The sequence below is a fragment of the Malassezia globosa genome (assembly GCF_000181695.2).
Source record: "Malassezia globosa CBS 7966 chromosome Unknown mgl_sf_1.1, whole genome shotgun sequence".
Classification (NCBI taxonomy): domain Eukaryota; kingdom Fungi; phylum Basidiomycota; class Malasseziomycetes; order Malasseziales; family Malasseziaceae; genus Malassezia; species Malassezia globosa.
In genome coordinates this window covers 666,333-682,233 of record NW_001849874.1, presented here as the reverse complement: position 1 = coordinate 682,233, position 15,901 = coordinate 666,333, and the positions used below count along the sequence as shown (strand labels likewise).

At 49.4% G+C, this 15,901-nt stretch overlaps 8 protein-coding genes across 8 annotated transcripts; 2 read left to right on the top strand and 6 right to left on the bottom strand.

Annotated features, from left to right (window-relative positions):
• Positions 1 to 377: 377 nt before the first annotated feature.
• On the bottom strand, positions 378 to 1,805 carry MGL_0320 (uncharacterized protein; the record flags this gene model as incomplete). Its single annotated transcript, XM_001732493.1, has 1 exon — positions 378 to 1,805. The coding sequence occupies one exon, from the start codon at positions 1,803 to 1,805 to the stop codon at positions 378 to 380; it is 1,428 nt and encodes a 475-aa protein (XP_001732545.1).
• Positions 1,806 to 2,271: 466 nt separating this feature from the next.
• Positions 2,272 to 3,579, top strand: MGL_0319 (uncharacterized protein; the record flags this gene model as incomplete). The annotated part of the gene is made up of 1 exon (XM_001732492.1): positions 2,272 to 3,579. One exon carries the CDS (start codon positions 2,272 to 2,274, stop codon positions 3,577 to 3,579), a length of 1,308 nt encoding a protein of 435 aa, XP_001732544.1.
• Positions 3,580 to 3,661: 82 nt separating this feature from the next.
• On the bottom strand, positions 3,662 to 5,047 carry MGL_0318 (uncharacterized protein; the record flags this gene model as incomplete). The annotated part of the gene is made up of 2 exons (XM_001732491.1): positions 3,662 to 4,934; positions 4,968 to 5,047. 2 exons carry the CDS (start codon positions 5,045 to 5,047, stop codon positions 3,662 to 3,664), a joined length of 1,353 nt encoding a protein of 450 aa, XP_001732543.1.
• Positions 5,048 to 6,259: 1,212 nt separating this feature from the next.
• MGL_0317 (uncharacterized protein) lies at positions 6,260 to 7,240 on the bottom strand (the record flags this gene model as incomplete). The annotated part of the gene is made up of 1 exon (XM_001732490.1): positions 6,260 to 7,240. One exon carries the CDS (start codon positions 7,238 to 7,240, stop codon positions 6,260 to 6,262), a length of 981 nt encoding a protein of 326 aa, XP_001732542.1.
• Positions 7,241 to 8,975: 1,735 nt separating this feature from the next.
• On the top strand, positions 8,976 to 9,230 carry MGL_0316 (uncharacterized protein; the record flags this gene model as incomplete). The annotated part of the gene is made up of 1 exon (XM_001732489.1): positions 8,976 to 9,230. One exon carries the CDS (start codon positions 8,976 to 8,978, stop codon positions 9,228 to 9,230), a length of 255 nt encoding a protein of 84 aa, XP_001732541.1.
• Positions 9,231 to 9,298: 68 nt separating this feature from the next.
• Positions 9,299 to 10,528, bottom strand: MGL_0315 (uncharacterized protein; the record flags this gene model as incomplete). The annotated part of the gene is made up of 1 exon (XM_001732488.1): positions 9,299 to 10,528. One exon carries the CDS (start codon positions 10,526 to 10,528, stop codon positions 9,299 to 9,301), a length of 1,230 nt encoding a protein of 409 aa, XP_001732540.1.
• A 348-nt stretch (positions 10,529 to 10,876) lies between these two features.
• MGL_0314 (uncharacterized protein) lies at positions 10,877 to 12,505 on the bottom strand (the record flags this gene model as incomplete). The annotated part of the gene is made up of 1 exon (XM_001732487.1): positions 10,877 to 12,505. One exon carries the CDS (start codon positions 12,503 to 12,505, stop codon positions 10,877 to 10,879), a length of 1,629 nt encoding a protein of 542 aa, XP_001732539.1.
• A 698-nt stretch (positions 12,506 to 13,203) lies between these two features.
• MGL_0313 (uncharacterized protein) lies at positions 13,204 to 15,030 on the bottom strand (the record flags this gene model as incomplete). The annotated part of the gene is made up of 1 exon (XM_001732486.1): positions 13,204 to 15,030. The coding sequence occupies one exon, from the start codon at positions 15,028 to 15,030 to the stop codon at positions 13,204 to 13,206; it is 1,827 nt and encodes a 608-aa protein (XP_001732538.1).
• Between the last annotated feature and the right edge of the window lie 871 nt (positions 15,031 to 15,901).

The window sequence follows — 15,901 nt, the reverse complement described above, 5'->3', positions numbered from 1 at the left end:
AGGAAGGAAAGGGTAAAGCAAAATAAACAAGAACTATATGCATAGGGAAAGAGATACAAGTATGTATAATATAAATCCATTGGGTAACTCAAAAATGGTTCAGCATCGCTGTTCTATCTTTCATTGACGCTCGAAGCACAATGTCCAAACTCTGAACGGTGTCTCGCATAAAACCTCCTGAAGATCCACCTGCTTTTGCTCACATGTACATACAAGGTGGTGAGTGACATGAGCCCATTAAAGACCTCAACTTTAAGTACGTCCAAGTAAATTACAAGCAACCGTGGAGCCTGCAATAACAATGAAGGACTATCACACTATCATAGAAACGCCATATGGCGCTATGATACGTCGCAATTTGACATGCTGGGCACCTCTTACTTCTTCAAGAGAGCTTCGAGAGCATCCATCGAAAGCGACTTGGGACGCTCAATGGGGAGACCAAGCATACGGTCGTAGACAAGCTGAGGCAATGCACCAAAGGCACGAGACACACCGAAGAGCACCGTGTAGAACTTGAACTCGTCAAGACCGTAGGTGTACAGAGGCGCACCCGAGCCAGCGTCCACGTTAGGGAAGGGGTTCTTCGTCTTGCCGTGTTCCGTCAACACTGGTGGAGCAAGGTGCGAGAGGCGCTGAACAAGCTTGACAGTTGGCGACTTCTGAAGCTCAGGTCGAGTGTCACAGTAGCCCGACAAAGCCGTGAAACGTGGGTCTGGCTGACGCAGGACAGCGTGGCCGTAACCAGGAACGACACGGCCACTCTTGAGCGTCGACCAGAGCGAGTCAATGATCTGCTGGTCGCTTGGGTCAGAGCCAACCTCCTTCTCGAGCTCGAGAATCCAGTTCAGCACTTCCTGGTTAGCAAGACCGTGCAGAGGGCCGGCGAGACCGTTCAACGCAGCAGAATACGCAAGGTATGGGTCCGACAAGGCACTGCCAACCAGGTGAGCCGTGTGGGCCGACACATTGCCACCTTCGTGGTCACCATGCACTGAGATGTACAGACGCATGTAGTCTACGAGACCTTCCTTGTCACCATAGCCAAGCATGTGAGTGAAGTTTTCCGCCAGATCCATGCTTGGGTCCACGTTCTGCTTGCCGTCACCCTTGCCAAACACATTGTAGTAAATGCGGGCAGCAACAGCTGGGAGACGAGCAATAAGGTCAAGCGAGTCTTCGAGGGTTGGTTGCCAGAATTCCGTCTTCTTCACACCGGCGTTGTAAGCGGCAGCGAACTTGCTGTCGTGGTTGAGCGCCGCGACAGCAGTCGAAAATTGGGTCATAGGGTGAAGGGACTTGGGGAACGTGTCAATCAGCTTCTCGATGTAGTTCGGCAACTTAGCGCGCGAGACAAGATCCTGCGACAGACCCTTCGCTTCTTCAACCGTCGGAACCTTGCCTGTCAGCAGGAGCCAAAGCATCGACTCAGGCAACATCTCCTTACCAGGACGGCCAATGTCCTTCGCACTTGGCAGTTCCTTCTGGCACTGGGGAATGCTCTTTCCGTGGAACGTAATACCGCTCTCGGCGTCAAGCACAGAGCCTTCCCACAGCATGCACTTAAGGCCACGCATACCACCCAGCAGGTGGCCCACCGTGCTATCACCAAGCTTCGTCTCCGCGTGTTCGGCCTTCAGCTTAGCGAGCTGCTCACGCTTGGCCGGCACTGTCTCGCTCACAGCCTCAGTAAGCGTCTTCGTTGACGCAAATCGAACTGTTGAAGCTGCAGCGGCTGCGGCAGCAAACTGACGTGGGGCTGTGGCCGAACGAAGGGCAACACGAGGAATGGTGAGTGTCAACATAACGGGTAGATATGATTAAGTGACTCTCGCCCGTTTGGATGAAGGAAACAAAAATGTTAACCTGCGCAACGCTCTCGGTCCGTTTTATACCACAGCATCACCGGCCTGCGGTTCGGGCATGCCGCCGGCCGAAATAGCCGATGAGCCCCGCCACTCAGCGCCGCGCTGCAGCTTCTCACACCTTCGGTCACATGAGCGCGATAATCAGTGGGAGTCGAGCGAACACACGCCCCGAGCCCACATTCACCTCCACTCCGACTAGGACGTAAGGCATTTCTCTTGCACGCCCACGTTCTCGACCGTTCCTCGCTTGCGCCCAAAACTATGCCACGTGGGTATATGTGATCGAACTCATTTGACGGACTTGTAGTGAGATGCACGGACGTCTTTGGCGGCTCGCTTGGTCAGCCAAACACCAGCACACCTAAGGGCAATATTCCCCACTATTGTCCGGACGGTTGCTCACATGCCACATCGATCAAAGCCGGTTAGCGTTTTGCTCCTGAGACAGCCAGTGTCCGTCCTGCAGGGCACAGATCCTTATCATGATACGTTTGGCCCTTTTTGTCTACCATCGTTTGAACTATCCGCCCTGGACACACGCAGCTCGACGCCAGGTTCACCGCGATCCGAACCACAACAGCAATCTGCTTGGGGAGACATTTGCTATCGCACTGCCAGTGGTAATGAAAAGGGGCTTGATAATTCTGCCAAAGAAGAGTTGAATTCTGCACGTACAGGGCCCGAGTCTACAAGCAAACACGACTACCTTATGACGCATCACATGTACAGCACAGAGTCGAACCAGCGTGAATTTTGTATTACAAGCTTCCCGATCCTCACACATCAAACCGTGCATATCAACGAACTAGAAGGCATCATACATCGTGTGCATGAGCGCTCCACATCATTTGATGGCATCGTTCTTCCGAGCCAAAGAGCCGCACAGGCCTATCATGACACGTGTATACGTGTGTATCAACAAATGGCATCTCAAGGAAATCATAATAATCTTAGCAATACTTCTAGTGCATGGAGCAGCATGCCATTCTACGTCGTAGGACCTGCGACGGCCAAGTATGTGCGTGAGATGGCCGTGCCTGCTGCATTCAAGCCCAGTCATGTGCGCGGCGAACAAGCAGGGAATGCCGAATCTCTTGCCCGTGATGTTATTCTTAAAGACATTCATACACTTGGAAAGCCATGTGAATTTTTGTATCTAGTCGGTGACAAGCGATCCAGCAGCTTGCTCGACACCCTACGGGCCCACCATGCTCCTGCCGCGTTACATGAGCTGCTCGTTTATGAAACAAGCAAACATCCTCGCTTCGAAGCAAATTGCGCTCTCCTTGAACGCGACTTGCCAGAGCACATGTCAACTGCATCTTCTAGCCGTCCCTCGAGTTTCTCATCGCAACTCCGTCGTGAGGGACTCGTCATGACTGGATACGAGCCCGTTGCAGCCGAACATGAACTAGAGACAGACCTTTGGTTACGGCCACCCATTCAATCAATGGAGTCATTCCAGCCACCTCAGCCAGCACAGCCAAATTGGATTGTATTTTTTTCGCCGAGTGGTGGAAACTATGCCCTGCCTGAGTTGACACAGCGCCGGTGGATTGTGCCGTTTGAGAGAGAAACGGGCTCCAAAGTGGCATGCATTGGTGCAACAACGGCCCAATGGGTGCGCCAGAACCTCGGGTTCGAACCGCATGCTATAGCTGCACGGCCGACCCCCGACGCATTACGAAGTTGCATCACGGCGACCATCTAATGTGATAATGCGATACACGCCGCTAAAAAAGCAGTACTCAACCCATATTTGCATACATGAATACACTTATACATTGACTCTGCTAGGCCGGCATGGTTGAACGCGCCTTGGGTACAGGACGTTCGTACCACATTGCATACTGTGCAAGGATGACAACATCGAATATCAGGGTGCCGCTACTGCCCAGCAGGAATGGTAAGCTTTCCAACAAGTAGTCGTAGCTGCCCGGTCCCACAGCTTTTGGATTTGAAACAATGCTAATGGAATACAGCAGATTCGCGATAAAGGCGAGAAGAAACAAGAGCATGGACAAACCACGAACAGACTTGCGTCGAAAATTTGTCCAAATCTGAGGCAAACGTGACGTCATGTACAGTAAGGTGCAAAGCCATGCAGAAATGCGGCCTATCACAACGCTGAGCGGAAGAGGTGGCTCATGTGGTTGTCGGCGTCTTCGTCTAAATAGCATCATGTCTGGCATGTACAGAAGAATTGGATAGCGAGGTGCGGGCAATGGTACAGCAGTCGTAGCAGTGGTAGGAGCTGCTGATATAGGCGACGAAGATATGTTCACAGCACCCGAGAACAAGTCCCAAGGCGGTGGTATCCCTTTTTGTGCAGCCACGACCGTGGGCGCTGCCATCAGCGACGTTGACGAGACGAAAGGCGGAGCGTTTTGACGCAGGTGCATGTTGATGGGTCCCAAGGATACCAGCATGCCGACACTAAGCATAGCCATTACAGAACCACGACGCAAGCCATTAGTGGAGCGCCCATGCTCTCGCCGCATTTTGCCTGAAATATCTAGTGATCCAGCATCTAAACCGACCCTGCTAGGCGCCTGCAACGTGTTGGAGCGAGACATGTACCCGCGAATGTGTCGTGTGGCTCGGTTGCGCCCGCGATCAAGCGATGTGGCAGCTTTTCGAGAGTTCGTGTCGATCGGCAAATTTTCTGGTTGAAGATGAGTAGATCCATAACCATAAGACCGTTTCGCTGTACGGTGTGGCTTTACTCGATAAACGAGCCAGGGATCAAGGGAGTGCCCGCGTGATTTGTAGTGGACTCTAGACATTGCACGAGCATGTCGAGAGGGTCCTGAGATCAATGGCGAGCGTTCTGCAGAGAATCCTGACACGCGCTGTATTTTCTCCGGTCTCTGGTAGTATAAGCCATATTGAATACATAGAGACACGTCAATCACGAGCATGTAAGCGGCAATTACAATTTGAATAGGAAGTTGGCGAGTAAGGAATGCTCCAACTAAGTTTGTAAGATCTCCCATCGTCCACTGAAACAGAAAAACAAATGATAGACCATCCACACTTTTCGTGCGGAAGTTCTTGTAGATTTGTCTAGAGATGTCAGTCAGATAAAGTCATACGCACGGTGATTGCGCGAAAATCCAAACTAGCAGACTGGCTGTACCAGTCACATTTGATATTGATTCGCGCGACAACCCCAACATCATACTGGGTATCACTTTATAACTTGCTGCTGGCAAGACTTCTTGACCGGTTACTTCTACCGACAGGAGAACCAAAGTTCACAAGCTACCTGGCCGGTTTGGTCTGTATATTTCACACCTACTCCACTCACCACGCACTTTGGGGGCCAGACACGAACCAAAAGTTGCTGCGCCAAAAAAAAAGAGAAATCGGTTGCACGTTGGGCTGCTGGTTAGCAAAACTCAAATTCCCTAGAGTCAAAATGTCTATAGACCTGGGCGTCCACACCCGTCGACTAGTGGAGGAATAGAAAGAATAGTTTGGGAGGAGAGTGTTTTCTGTTTGAGATTAGGTGTTGGGGAGAACGCACAGATGTCAGGCTTCATAAGAGTCACGTGGGTGCACGCAAACGCATACACCTGCGCGGTCCAAGTGCATCAAACTCATGTCTACCTAGTAGGAGTGGGCCGGTAACAGCATCAACACGACACGTCCCCCTGGTCGGCGTGAAGAGACGCTGAACTGCGCGACCGTATTACGCGAAAGAATTACTCGACGAGCAACAGGGTGGTGATACTATGAATAGGCGTCATGCAGCCGTGCCTGATAGGCACGCATTGCTAACAGGACAAGCATATGCGTACCCGACTTCGACTTCGACAAATACCATGCCACAAGTGGCAGCGACGAAGACGCCTTGGCGCTCTGACTCGCCATTTGAGAATCCATATGGCTCAAGCGAGATTCTCTCCGGAGAAAAGGGTGCTTCTAAAAAAGATCATCCACCTAGTACACGCAGTAACTTGGTTAGCCTATTTTCCGGTACGGCTGGCCAACAAAATTCCGCGGCCGATTTGGAAGAGCAGAACGACGCACGCCTGTCAGGCCTCAGTGAGCGCATCAAGCTTTTAAAGGATGTATGTATCGCAAGTGGAACAAGTCGTGACTAACGATCCGATAGATCTCCACCGGCATCGGTAACGAGGTGCGAGAGTCGACTATGGAAATGAACTCACTAGTATGTGTTGCACTTTTGAGGCGAGTTGAAACTAAAGAATGAAAGAATGACGTCTTCTCTAATACGGGCGCACTATTGGGAACGACGTTTAGCAAGATGATGGTCATGGCGCGACGGCAGCGTGGATGGTTCTGCAATATGATGTTGTTCATTATCCTGGTCATTTGGATTTTTGTGTTTCTATGGTGGTGGCGAAAGTAAACATATGCAATTTTCATACAGACAAGATACCCAGAAGGTCACAAAACAAGGGAGAGAGAAACGGAGATGTAGAAAGGTAGTGTGATGATGGTAAGCGTTTCTTCGTGGCTAATTCGTTGTAGAATCGCCATCTGAAGTCGTAGTTGATATACCTGAGGTGTGAGTAAGCGTACGTCCCCAATTCATAATACGTACCATAGCCACGACAGGCGTCAAACATCGGCAAGCATGACAGATATCGACACCATTTGCATGCAGTAGCCGGGTCATCATTGCGGTAAAAGTTCAACACTAGCGCCACAATGAAAGCAATTAACAAACCCATGCCGATCAAGCGGCATAGCCAGTTGATAAACATATGTGTTTTTGTTGAGTGGATTGACGGTGCGAACACCATGCCACCAAGAATTCCCACACAGAATCCACCGATGTGGGAGAAGTTGTCGAGCCCTGGCAGTAGTCCTAGGGCCAGGCCAAGAACCGCAAAAATGATTGACACTGTTAGTCGAGTCTTGGGCTTTATCTCATACTTCCAATTGTAAATCAGATCGATCATCTCGAAACTGATGCATGTATAGACTGCACCAGAGGCACCGAGCGCTGGTTGCCCAATCAAGCCGAAGTTGCCGCCCAAAAGATTTCCACCAATACCACCGGCCATAAACACAATCGCATATGCAATAGTCCCAATAAGCTTTTCAATCTGGCAGCATAGCGTTAAGAGCACTATAAGGTTGAAAAGAATGTGCACGATACCAGCGTGTACAAAGATGGCCGAGACAAAGCGATAACCTTGATCAGGATTTTTCGGATCATCAAGCCCACAAATATGTGCAAGGGAACACATTTGGTCCTTCATAAACTTTTGTTGTGATGACGTCGATTCTTTCAAGCAAGGAATCATGTTGGTCGGCGGCAGACCCGGAACAGAGCGCATGCAAGGAACAAAGCGCGCACCAAAAGAAATGAGAAACTCGGCTGGAGGTCCAAGCATTGGCTGGACACTTGGGTGAATCTGGATCGCTTCGCCTGTGCGTTCCTTCGACAAGATGAGCTCCCGCCACAAATACGGCGACTATACCAAAGGACATAAGCCATGTAAGGTAAGGATAAGCCTGACGACCCACTCCATGCTCACGATCATGCACTCTTTGATTGAGTTTGTCGCGATTGGACCATGTGAATCTGCCTCGTTGACTTTCTCGAGCAAGCGTATCATTGTCTCCGTCCATCAAATGTATACGAGATGATCCAAACGCCTTAGGGTATATAGGATCATAATTCATCGATACATCAGCTTCTTCATCCTTTTCTGTTCTTATGATCATGGGATCATGCTTAAGAGGAAGATCTACGTCACTCATTCCCCAACCGTCGCCATTCACGGTGAATCTTGGCTCTGTTGTGGAAGGCAGCAAGTACTCTGGTTCATGAAGTGATTGAGCCGAAGAATGTCCTGGAGCATCCGGAAAATTGTACGCACTGTTCCTTTCGAAATCCTCATCCATGTCAGCTTTGTGTGCACCACTGCTTGACTGATGTGTCACAAGTTGATCGTGCGTGTTTTTCGTGTATGTCGTCGGCGGAAGCACACTGACTGGTCCGTGATTGGCCGTTGAATTTAAGCGACCGCGTTCTAGGTGCTCCTGTATACTCGCGTATATATCAGAATTAGCAACCATACTCATTGCACTCTCCTAATAAACACGTCCCCTTGTACCTTGTGCTTTGAGCGGAGATGGCCAAAACTAGCGGCCTGTGAACTCGCGGAACAACACACAACACTCGTGGCTAAGTGTCGGTCTCAGATTATGTAATATTTGTCAGGGACGCGCCACACGAAGCAAATTTTGTTGTACACGCAATTTTGTTGAAAAGCTCGGGCCTTGCAGCCCATCTCTAGCAGGGCGAGTTATGCATTCGAAGAGAAATAGCATTGCCGAGATGAAGCTGGGAAGTAATATAACTGCAGTGCTTCGTGTTAAGAGAAAAAGAACAGAAGACCCAGTGGATGCGTTCATGTTCCAGCTCAATGCACCTTGGCAGCAAGTCAAACGAAGAGAAACACAGTATGAAGAGACCTCACAAAATCAGGGTATGTCCAATTCCTTTTCTTTTTTTTTACATTTTCAATGGCTCAATTAACAGTGAACAGGCTTTTTTCGAAGAAAAGAAACAGTCAGATCAACCGAGCTTCCGAGGGAAGTCCACGAGACTCGCGTGATTGAGGCAGAATGGGATAGCACCAACCGTCGAATGAAATGGAAGCGTAAACACAATCAAGACGGGTCCGAGACAGAAGAAGAAAATGAAAATGAAGGTGTACCATTGCAGCGTCCTCGAAAAGAAAGTCCAGATTCAAATGAGAATATGAGCAAGTTTTCAGACCTTCTCAAAGATTACTTGAAGTGTACGTGACTTCATGGTGATGCGCTTATAAAGTCAATGATGTATCTCTTACGTTACAGGAAGAGACTCCATTTTCGGAACGCACGAATGAATATGTGTATGATATTTACTATCCCGAGGCCCTCAAGAGTGAGGCTAGACGTGGACCTTCATCAATCAAAGCTGAATGCCGTGTTCCCACAGTAGAGCGTGCGTCCAGTGGTTCACGACCTTTCGATAAATTTTCCCCTGTCCCATTGAGACCGAAGGGATATGGCACAGAATCCACAACGTCCGCACCAGGGTTTGAGCACCTACATACCCCAGATGATGACCATGACATGGACTGGATTCATGATGCATCGTTTTTCCCCATGCATATGCGCACTACCATGGACAAACATGGGCACATGTCTATGGTAGCGGTACCGATTGGAGCTCAAGGCCTCACGGAAGATGACCTCTTACTTGAGGAGATCGATTCGGGAGATGGCGATATGGAAGATGAAGACAGTAATAACGAAGATTATTATGGTAATGAATATCCGGATCAAGACGAATGGGACGCTCAAAGCGACAGTAGCATTGATTTCTAGCAAATGAAAGATAATATATGGGTATATCTGTTACAAGAGCAGACACATGCATTTTGCTCTATGTACAGTTAAGACGCAATCGTGGGCTTCACATCTAAGATTGTATTATTGCTGCGCTTATTTTGCGCTGAGTCCGTGGGCGTCTTCCGTATACCAAAATGGACGCCCATGTAATGCCGGTTCATGTCATGTTTTCGTGAGAACGACTTACCACAACCAGCATATGAGCATATGAAAGGACGCAATCGATTTTCCAGAGCTTCGTGCGTCTCCATGTGCTTCTTCCGGTTGTACGCACGGACAAATACCTTACAGCAAGTAGGGCATTCATACAATTTTTGCGCTTTTGGAAGCTTGAGCAAACCTAAATCAGGGAACGCAGTAACGGACATAGATGTTGAGGAGTTCTTAGGAACAGAAGCCAGGGCTCTGGATACAGTTCCGAGACTCGTTTCAGCTGCAGTTTGTTTGCTGACAACCGGCGATACAACCGCTCCAATGTTATTCATACATTGCGGAGCGGCAAAATTTGAATCTGCTGCCACGTATAAAGGTTTTATTTCTTGACAATCAGGCTGTCCAGATGATGACGCGCCGGTCTGAGATGATGTCGAAAATGGCAACAGACATGGAAGCGAGGACAAGTGCTGGGTATCCGAGTGTACATCAGCCTTTGAAAGGCCCAGTTCCATTTGCGTGATAGGAACTGTGTCCGATATTAAGCTGTGCAAATCAAAAGGAGCACTATTCATAATGCCAAAAGTATTTCTAGGTGAGTCTTCATCACTCATAGCATGGTTGATAGTAGGAGAACGAGGATATACAGTTCCCGGAAGCGGCGAGGGTATATTGAAGAGTTCATAAGGATACGTCCCACTCGAGCTGGAGGGTGACGACACTAGGAAATCCTGAGAGATGCTGTCTGTAGTTGGCGCAAGTGGCAAAGCAGACAAACCAAATAAGGACATATCGGAAACACTCGTTGTCGGTGTTAGATCAATCATTGGCTCAGAAATGCCATACATCGTATTTTTTAAACTTTCATTCGATGCCAGAATTGACTCGACGGTATCCTCTGATAGTTTTGTCCTCGTTTCTTGCATGTCATCATAGTCGTACAAAGGGATCAGATTGTCTCGGGTGGATTGCTGAGGGAGCTGCATTTGTTCGAAGAGGTCCGATGGAGCCGCTGAACTTCCAAACATGTTGTCATTTCGCAGAAAAGCCTCCCAGGGCTCGGACATAGGATTTGACGAAGCCGTTGCGACTGATTCTTCCACCAGATCACGAGGGACCATGAAATCCGACTCTAAAGTCACTTCCACAATCACATTGGTTCGGGCCACGGACAATCAGCGCGTGCAATCGTGTATTGTAATCTCCTCCACACTTCCAACACTCCACTCCATCTATTTCAAGAGGTGACCGAAATATAGCATCACTACTCCGCCAAACGTTGTGTTAGAAAATTAAGAACCTAGAAATGACAACGAACAAAATTAATAGATAAACTCATACCCGCAAATGGTTTTGAATACATTTCTAGAAAGAACGTGGAAGTAAATTAGCGTAGTTCTATGAATGAATGGTAAAAATAACAAGTGCACAGAGTATGACAGTGAATTTGAAGAAAAAACCGTTTTGGTTCAAAAAAGTCGACGCACACCATGGTCCTTTATAATGCTGCGCGCATGACCTTCACAATACATGCGATGGTCGATGAGATAGTAATCGTCCAGCAATACTCCACAACGACCCAAATGACTTGAAAATGCACAGACCAAACATGAGGGGTGAAAAACAGCATTTCCACTTGTTTTGCGATACACGCCAGTGATACCTCGGCCACATCCCTTACATATCGAACCACTTTGCAGATGATAGTGTTGGCGACAATACACTTCGTCTTTGTAGACGAAGATATCTGAGTCTGGGAGCTTTTGATGACAGGACGCGCAGCGAATACAGTCGGGATGGTATAGTCCAGAGAAAGCGCCATTTGAGCTGCGCATCGCAGGACCAAGCACTGCTTGGTCACAACGGGAGCATAACCGGTCTTCGTTGGGTGCTTGGTGCAGCGGCGAAAGCCGACGTTTTTCGTAGGAGCCACTTTTCCGCGAATAGATGGATAGCAAATGCGATTTGCGCTTGGACGCTCGAAGCATTTCGTCATCTTCATAATGTGATCGTTCACTAGTGACAGCAAGACTAGCCACGTCACAGCTTTCTTCCGGCTCTGAATCGAATAAGTGCAGATATTCATCAATAAAAGCTTCTTCGATATGTTCATCGTGTTTGTAACTGGCTTCTGTTGTCGATGGAGGAAGCGGCTTGTCCAGCATAGGGGCGAACACATTTTTCATGTTGCGCCCATCGTCCATATTCTGGTCCGACAAGTTAGGCAGATGTATAGTTGGGCGCGAGATAGTAGCTAACCGGTCAGTGTATTCGCCACTATTGACATCGTCATCGTCATCGCTGTAAAATCCATCGCCAGTCCAAAAGGCCATGTCAAGTGCATCCAGTCCTGACTGCCTGTAAATGCGTTTTAGTTCGAGATCTCTGCTTTTGGACACCTTCGAAGTTCTGATCAGCGAATCTTGTGATGTGGTCGAAAACGTTGATTTCCTTTTGTCATCGAAAGAGCCCGGATACCCAGGTGTCATTGGCATAGATGTGTTCTCTGAGTTCGTTCCATTCGAGGAAAGACTCACCTGTGATGCCGGACTGTACTGCGAAGTCGTGGTTACGTCATTGATTGTTACATCTTGTCTTAGGAAGCTGCTCTTTTTTGAATGGAGCGGTGTCACGGGATACGCTTGCGATATTGGAGAAACATGATCAGGTGTCGGATCAGAGTGCGGCAATGGCGGCAATGGCGGCTGTTTCTTGACGCGGAAATGACCTGTTGTTTGACAAGATTTGCTCGGCATGTCGGCATGCATCGATTTAAAAACCGGTCCATGATGTGACGCCTGTGTAAGAGAGTGAGCAGGTAAAATGGATGTGGGTGTAAAGACACGCGCTTGACGAGACGCTTGCGCGAAATGGGGGAAACGACCGCAGCTTAATCGGGACTGTGTGGCAGCTAGCTGATTCTCGACGCCAGTCGCAACGACGAATTCAGGTTGCGGAGTTCGCTGCATGCACAACACACTGTTCGGGCCTTGAAAAAGGGGGCCGAACTGACGATGCTGCGGGAAAGTCTGGTGAAAACGACTAACGCCGACGCCAGCGAGATTGGGACGATCCCACTCAGACAATGAGGATTTCATCATTCACTGGTGAGCCGTCCCCAAGACACTAGGTTCGCTGACACGAGGGAGCCATCTGTCACGACCGCGTCGCCCTAATTTCTGTGTCGCAGCCGACATACGTCCCAATGCGCATGGAGCTGACAGTTGAGTGCTCCCTTGCAGATGGTTTAACGTAAATGCGCTTATATAATCACATTCGTGGTTTCTATAGGTGCACATTGATGTAAACTCAAGTATAATGACGCCCATCCTCCCCCTTCCCCTCCAACGCGGATTGCGCGAAAGGAAGAACTAGGCCACCAATTATTCGCAACACTATAGGGTCAAAAATGCGCGGGCGCGTAAGATACAAGTTCAAAGGAACATGGATCTTAATATGATTGCAGAAATACATCTATCAGATCATATGAGGGATTGAACAATCGAAATGACATGCGCTTAGGTTGGGCGGGCAGTTTCGTCGCACTCGAGGTTTTCAACAAGACATCAGATTATGATACATATGCAAACAAAATTATTCATACATAGCATCAGATATGCATCACCATCGATAATGTTCAAGTCCACGTCTCTCTAGAATCTCTGATTTATTTAGATTTTGTTTAGGGTCATCGCAGATCACCCAATTACGACTCCCCGCAAATATCTTTTTTTGTGCAGTTGCTCATATCACTTGTTACTTTGTAAACTAAGTGAAGTACTGCATGCTTTTTGTCTTATTCTTCTTGAACTTGTGGGCGTGAATCAGGTTCAGATGCACGCGATTCTCCCGGGTATACCATGTCCAGCGAAGATGGTTGAACCGATGGCGACTCAATTTTCTGACGCTTTTCCAATTTCATGTCGTCAAGTGAAAAGTTGGGCGTTGCTAGCGCATTCGTGGCGAAAGAGTCAGTGGAAGGTCGAGGACCGTTCCCAGACACAACACTGCTGGGAGCCGCTGCACTGCCTGCGCACTGGTCAAACTCATCATGATGGGATACGTCACCCAGCTGGGCGCCATGTTCACTTGCGGACCGCTTCAGGCTCGGCATGCGGCGTGTATTGGCTGCATTACCGGGTGCTTGTATTGCGCCCGATAAACCAGGTGGTTGAATGCCACATGCGTCTGAGGGTTGATCAAGCCGGCGGTCCATCATCATGTTCGTTGGGGCTGGGCGGACAGCTGGCTGCATTGCCTGGGCAGAATAGGCCGGGTTAGGTGGGCTGAACACGTTGCCAGGCGGCGCTGCGGCCGATCCAGACGTAGAAGTCTGCGCTTGAGACGCTGAAGTGTGAGCCTGAGGAGGTATCGCTTGTGCTTGGTGGTGGTAATGAGGATGATGTTGCGCATAAGGATACTGCATCGATGCATCAGTCCCAGCAGGACTAGCCGCAGATGTATCATGCGCCAGCTGCGAGCCAGACCAATGACCATGTGGCAAGCCAGAATGCAAGGGAATATTCGCACTTATATCATTGCCGTTAACATCTTTGACGGGGGCGCTCGTCCCGCCCGCCATGCCATAATGACGATGAGCTTGGCGCTCTTGTGCCGCAGCCATAACAGCGGCTGTGCGAGGATAATTGTCTGGATGATATAAAAAAGACTGGATGTTCGGTTCAAAGAGTGGATACAAGATATCGGCAATTCCATGTTGCTCTGCCAGTTGCTTGCCACGGCTAAACGCAATCCACACCCCCTTGAGATGCATCGCTCCAACCTTGACAACGATACGCTCCTTCTCATTCTTTAGAATGCCGTCGCGCTTTCCACGAGACATGCCACAAACATTCAATAGCTTAGTGCCATTCACCATGTTATTGTCGTGACGACGTGCTACACAAACTCCTTTGACATCCACCTGGAAACAGAGCGTGCCTTCATCTTCCCACAACGTGGTCGTTACACGATGCCGGCCAGTCCACGGAACGGGTGCACTGTATTGAGATGCTGAGCCATAAGTGGAAGTAGGCATCATAGCATTCGACGCCATGCTCGGTCCAGCAGGCGTCGCCGTGCCAGCGGATGAACTAGCCATGGGAATTGGTACAGCCGTGGTTGGAGCATGATGCGAGGGCATATGACCTGCTGCATGTGGGTTATAGGCACTGTGAGGTATCATGCTGCTCATGATTGGCGTGTGATACGCAGGGCTGGATCCAGCACTAGCATAATGCGGAGGATGGGCCCCATAATGAGAAATATGACCAAAGTAGTTTGGATAAGGCGCATATGGGTGTCCCGTATATGATGTGCTGTACATAGGATGCTGTGCGGTTCCATACGCAGCTGTGCCATATGGTGAAGTCATAGGCGTTAACTGCGTGCCTGCGAACGAGCCAGCGATGTGATGAGGACCTTGGCCTACACTGTCTTGATACAGACCCGCGGTGCCAGGCCCATGGCCAACATGAGGATCAGAGGCCGTCAAAGTTGTGCCCGCATGGCTATGCATAGACGGAGTGCCTCCGTGATTCGCTTGAGGCTGTGCAGTGTGCACAGACGACGCGCCATATTGGGTCGCCGAAGTAGTAGGCACCGATGGGCTAGCTGTGGACATTTTCACGCCAGTCCTGTCAATAACACGAATGAAACACTGCCAAAGCAAGGAACAAGACGGATGTGCTGGATTCTAGACGTATGCAATTTATTGTGGGGTGCGCGGCTCCGAACACTCAAAATGTACGTATTGTTCGCGCGTAGCCTTTCTTCCAGCGAGAGGAGAATCTGTATGTAGAGAGGATGCGATGCGGGCCACCGGTGCAGAGACTCACTTGCACTTGCAGCTGCCTTGCAAACTTGGCCACCGGGCTGCGGCCTGCACCAATCACATACATGCCGTGCATGCCAGCAGTATAGTTAGCTTTCTCACATAATATCACGTGACTCGATGATGCTGTCGCCACATGGTCTGCAAATATTTCGTAAGTGACAGAGTTCAAACACAAGTATTCAACGCATTACGTCAGCGAGTCTCACTTTGTCAGTGTGCGCCCCGATCTCAGTCAGATAATGCACCTGGACGCAGCGCGCCGCAACGCAAAGATTCGTAGTGTCACCACAAGCATGAACGAAGAGGCACCATTACGCGCAAGACAAGTGACTGAGTACGAGCGTGCTTCCATGCGGGGTTGTGTTCCTGAAGCTTCAACTAGTATCACGGAAGTACCGATGGCAACACCACCGGCGCATTGGTATCCGCCGGGTCATCGTGCCAATGACATTGCTCACGTGAAAGAGCCAAGGCTGGAGGACGGGCGGTATGGTGTTCACCCTCCTGATGTAGTCGCCTTGCGTGAGCATGCATTCACTGAAGAAGCAACAGAACCTATTTCAAATGAATCTGTACAAACCAGTTTGCACAATGTGTCCGCACCTGCGGTCTATGACACACACCACCGTGTCATCCCCACGGCACCTGTCTCATTAGG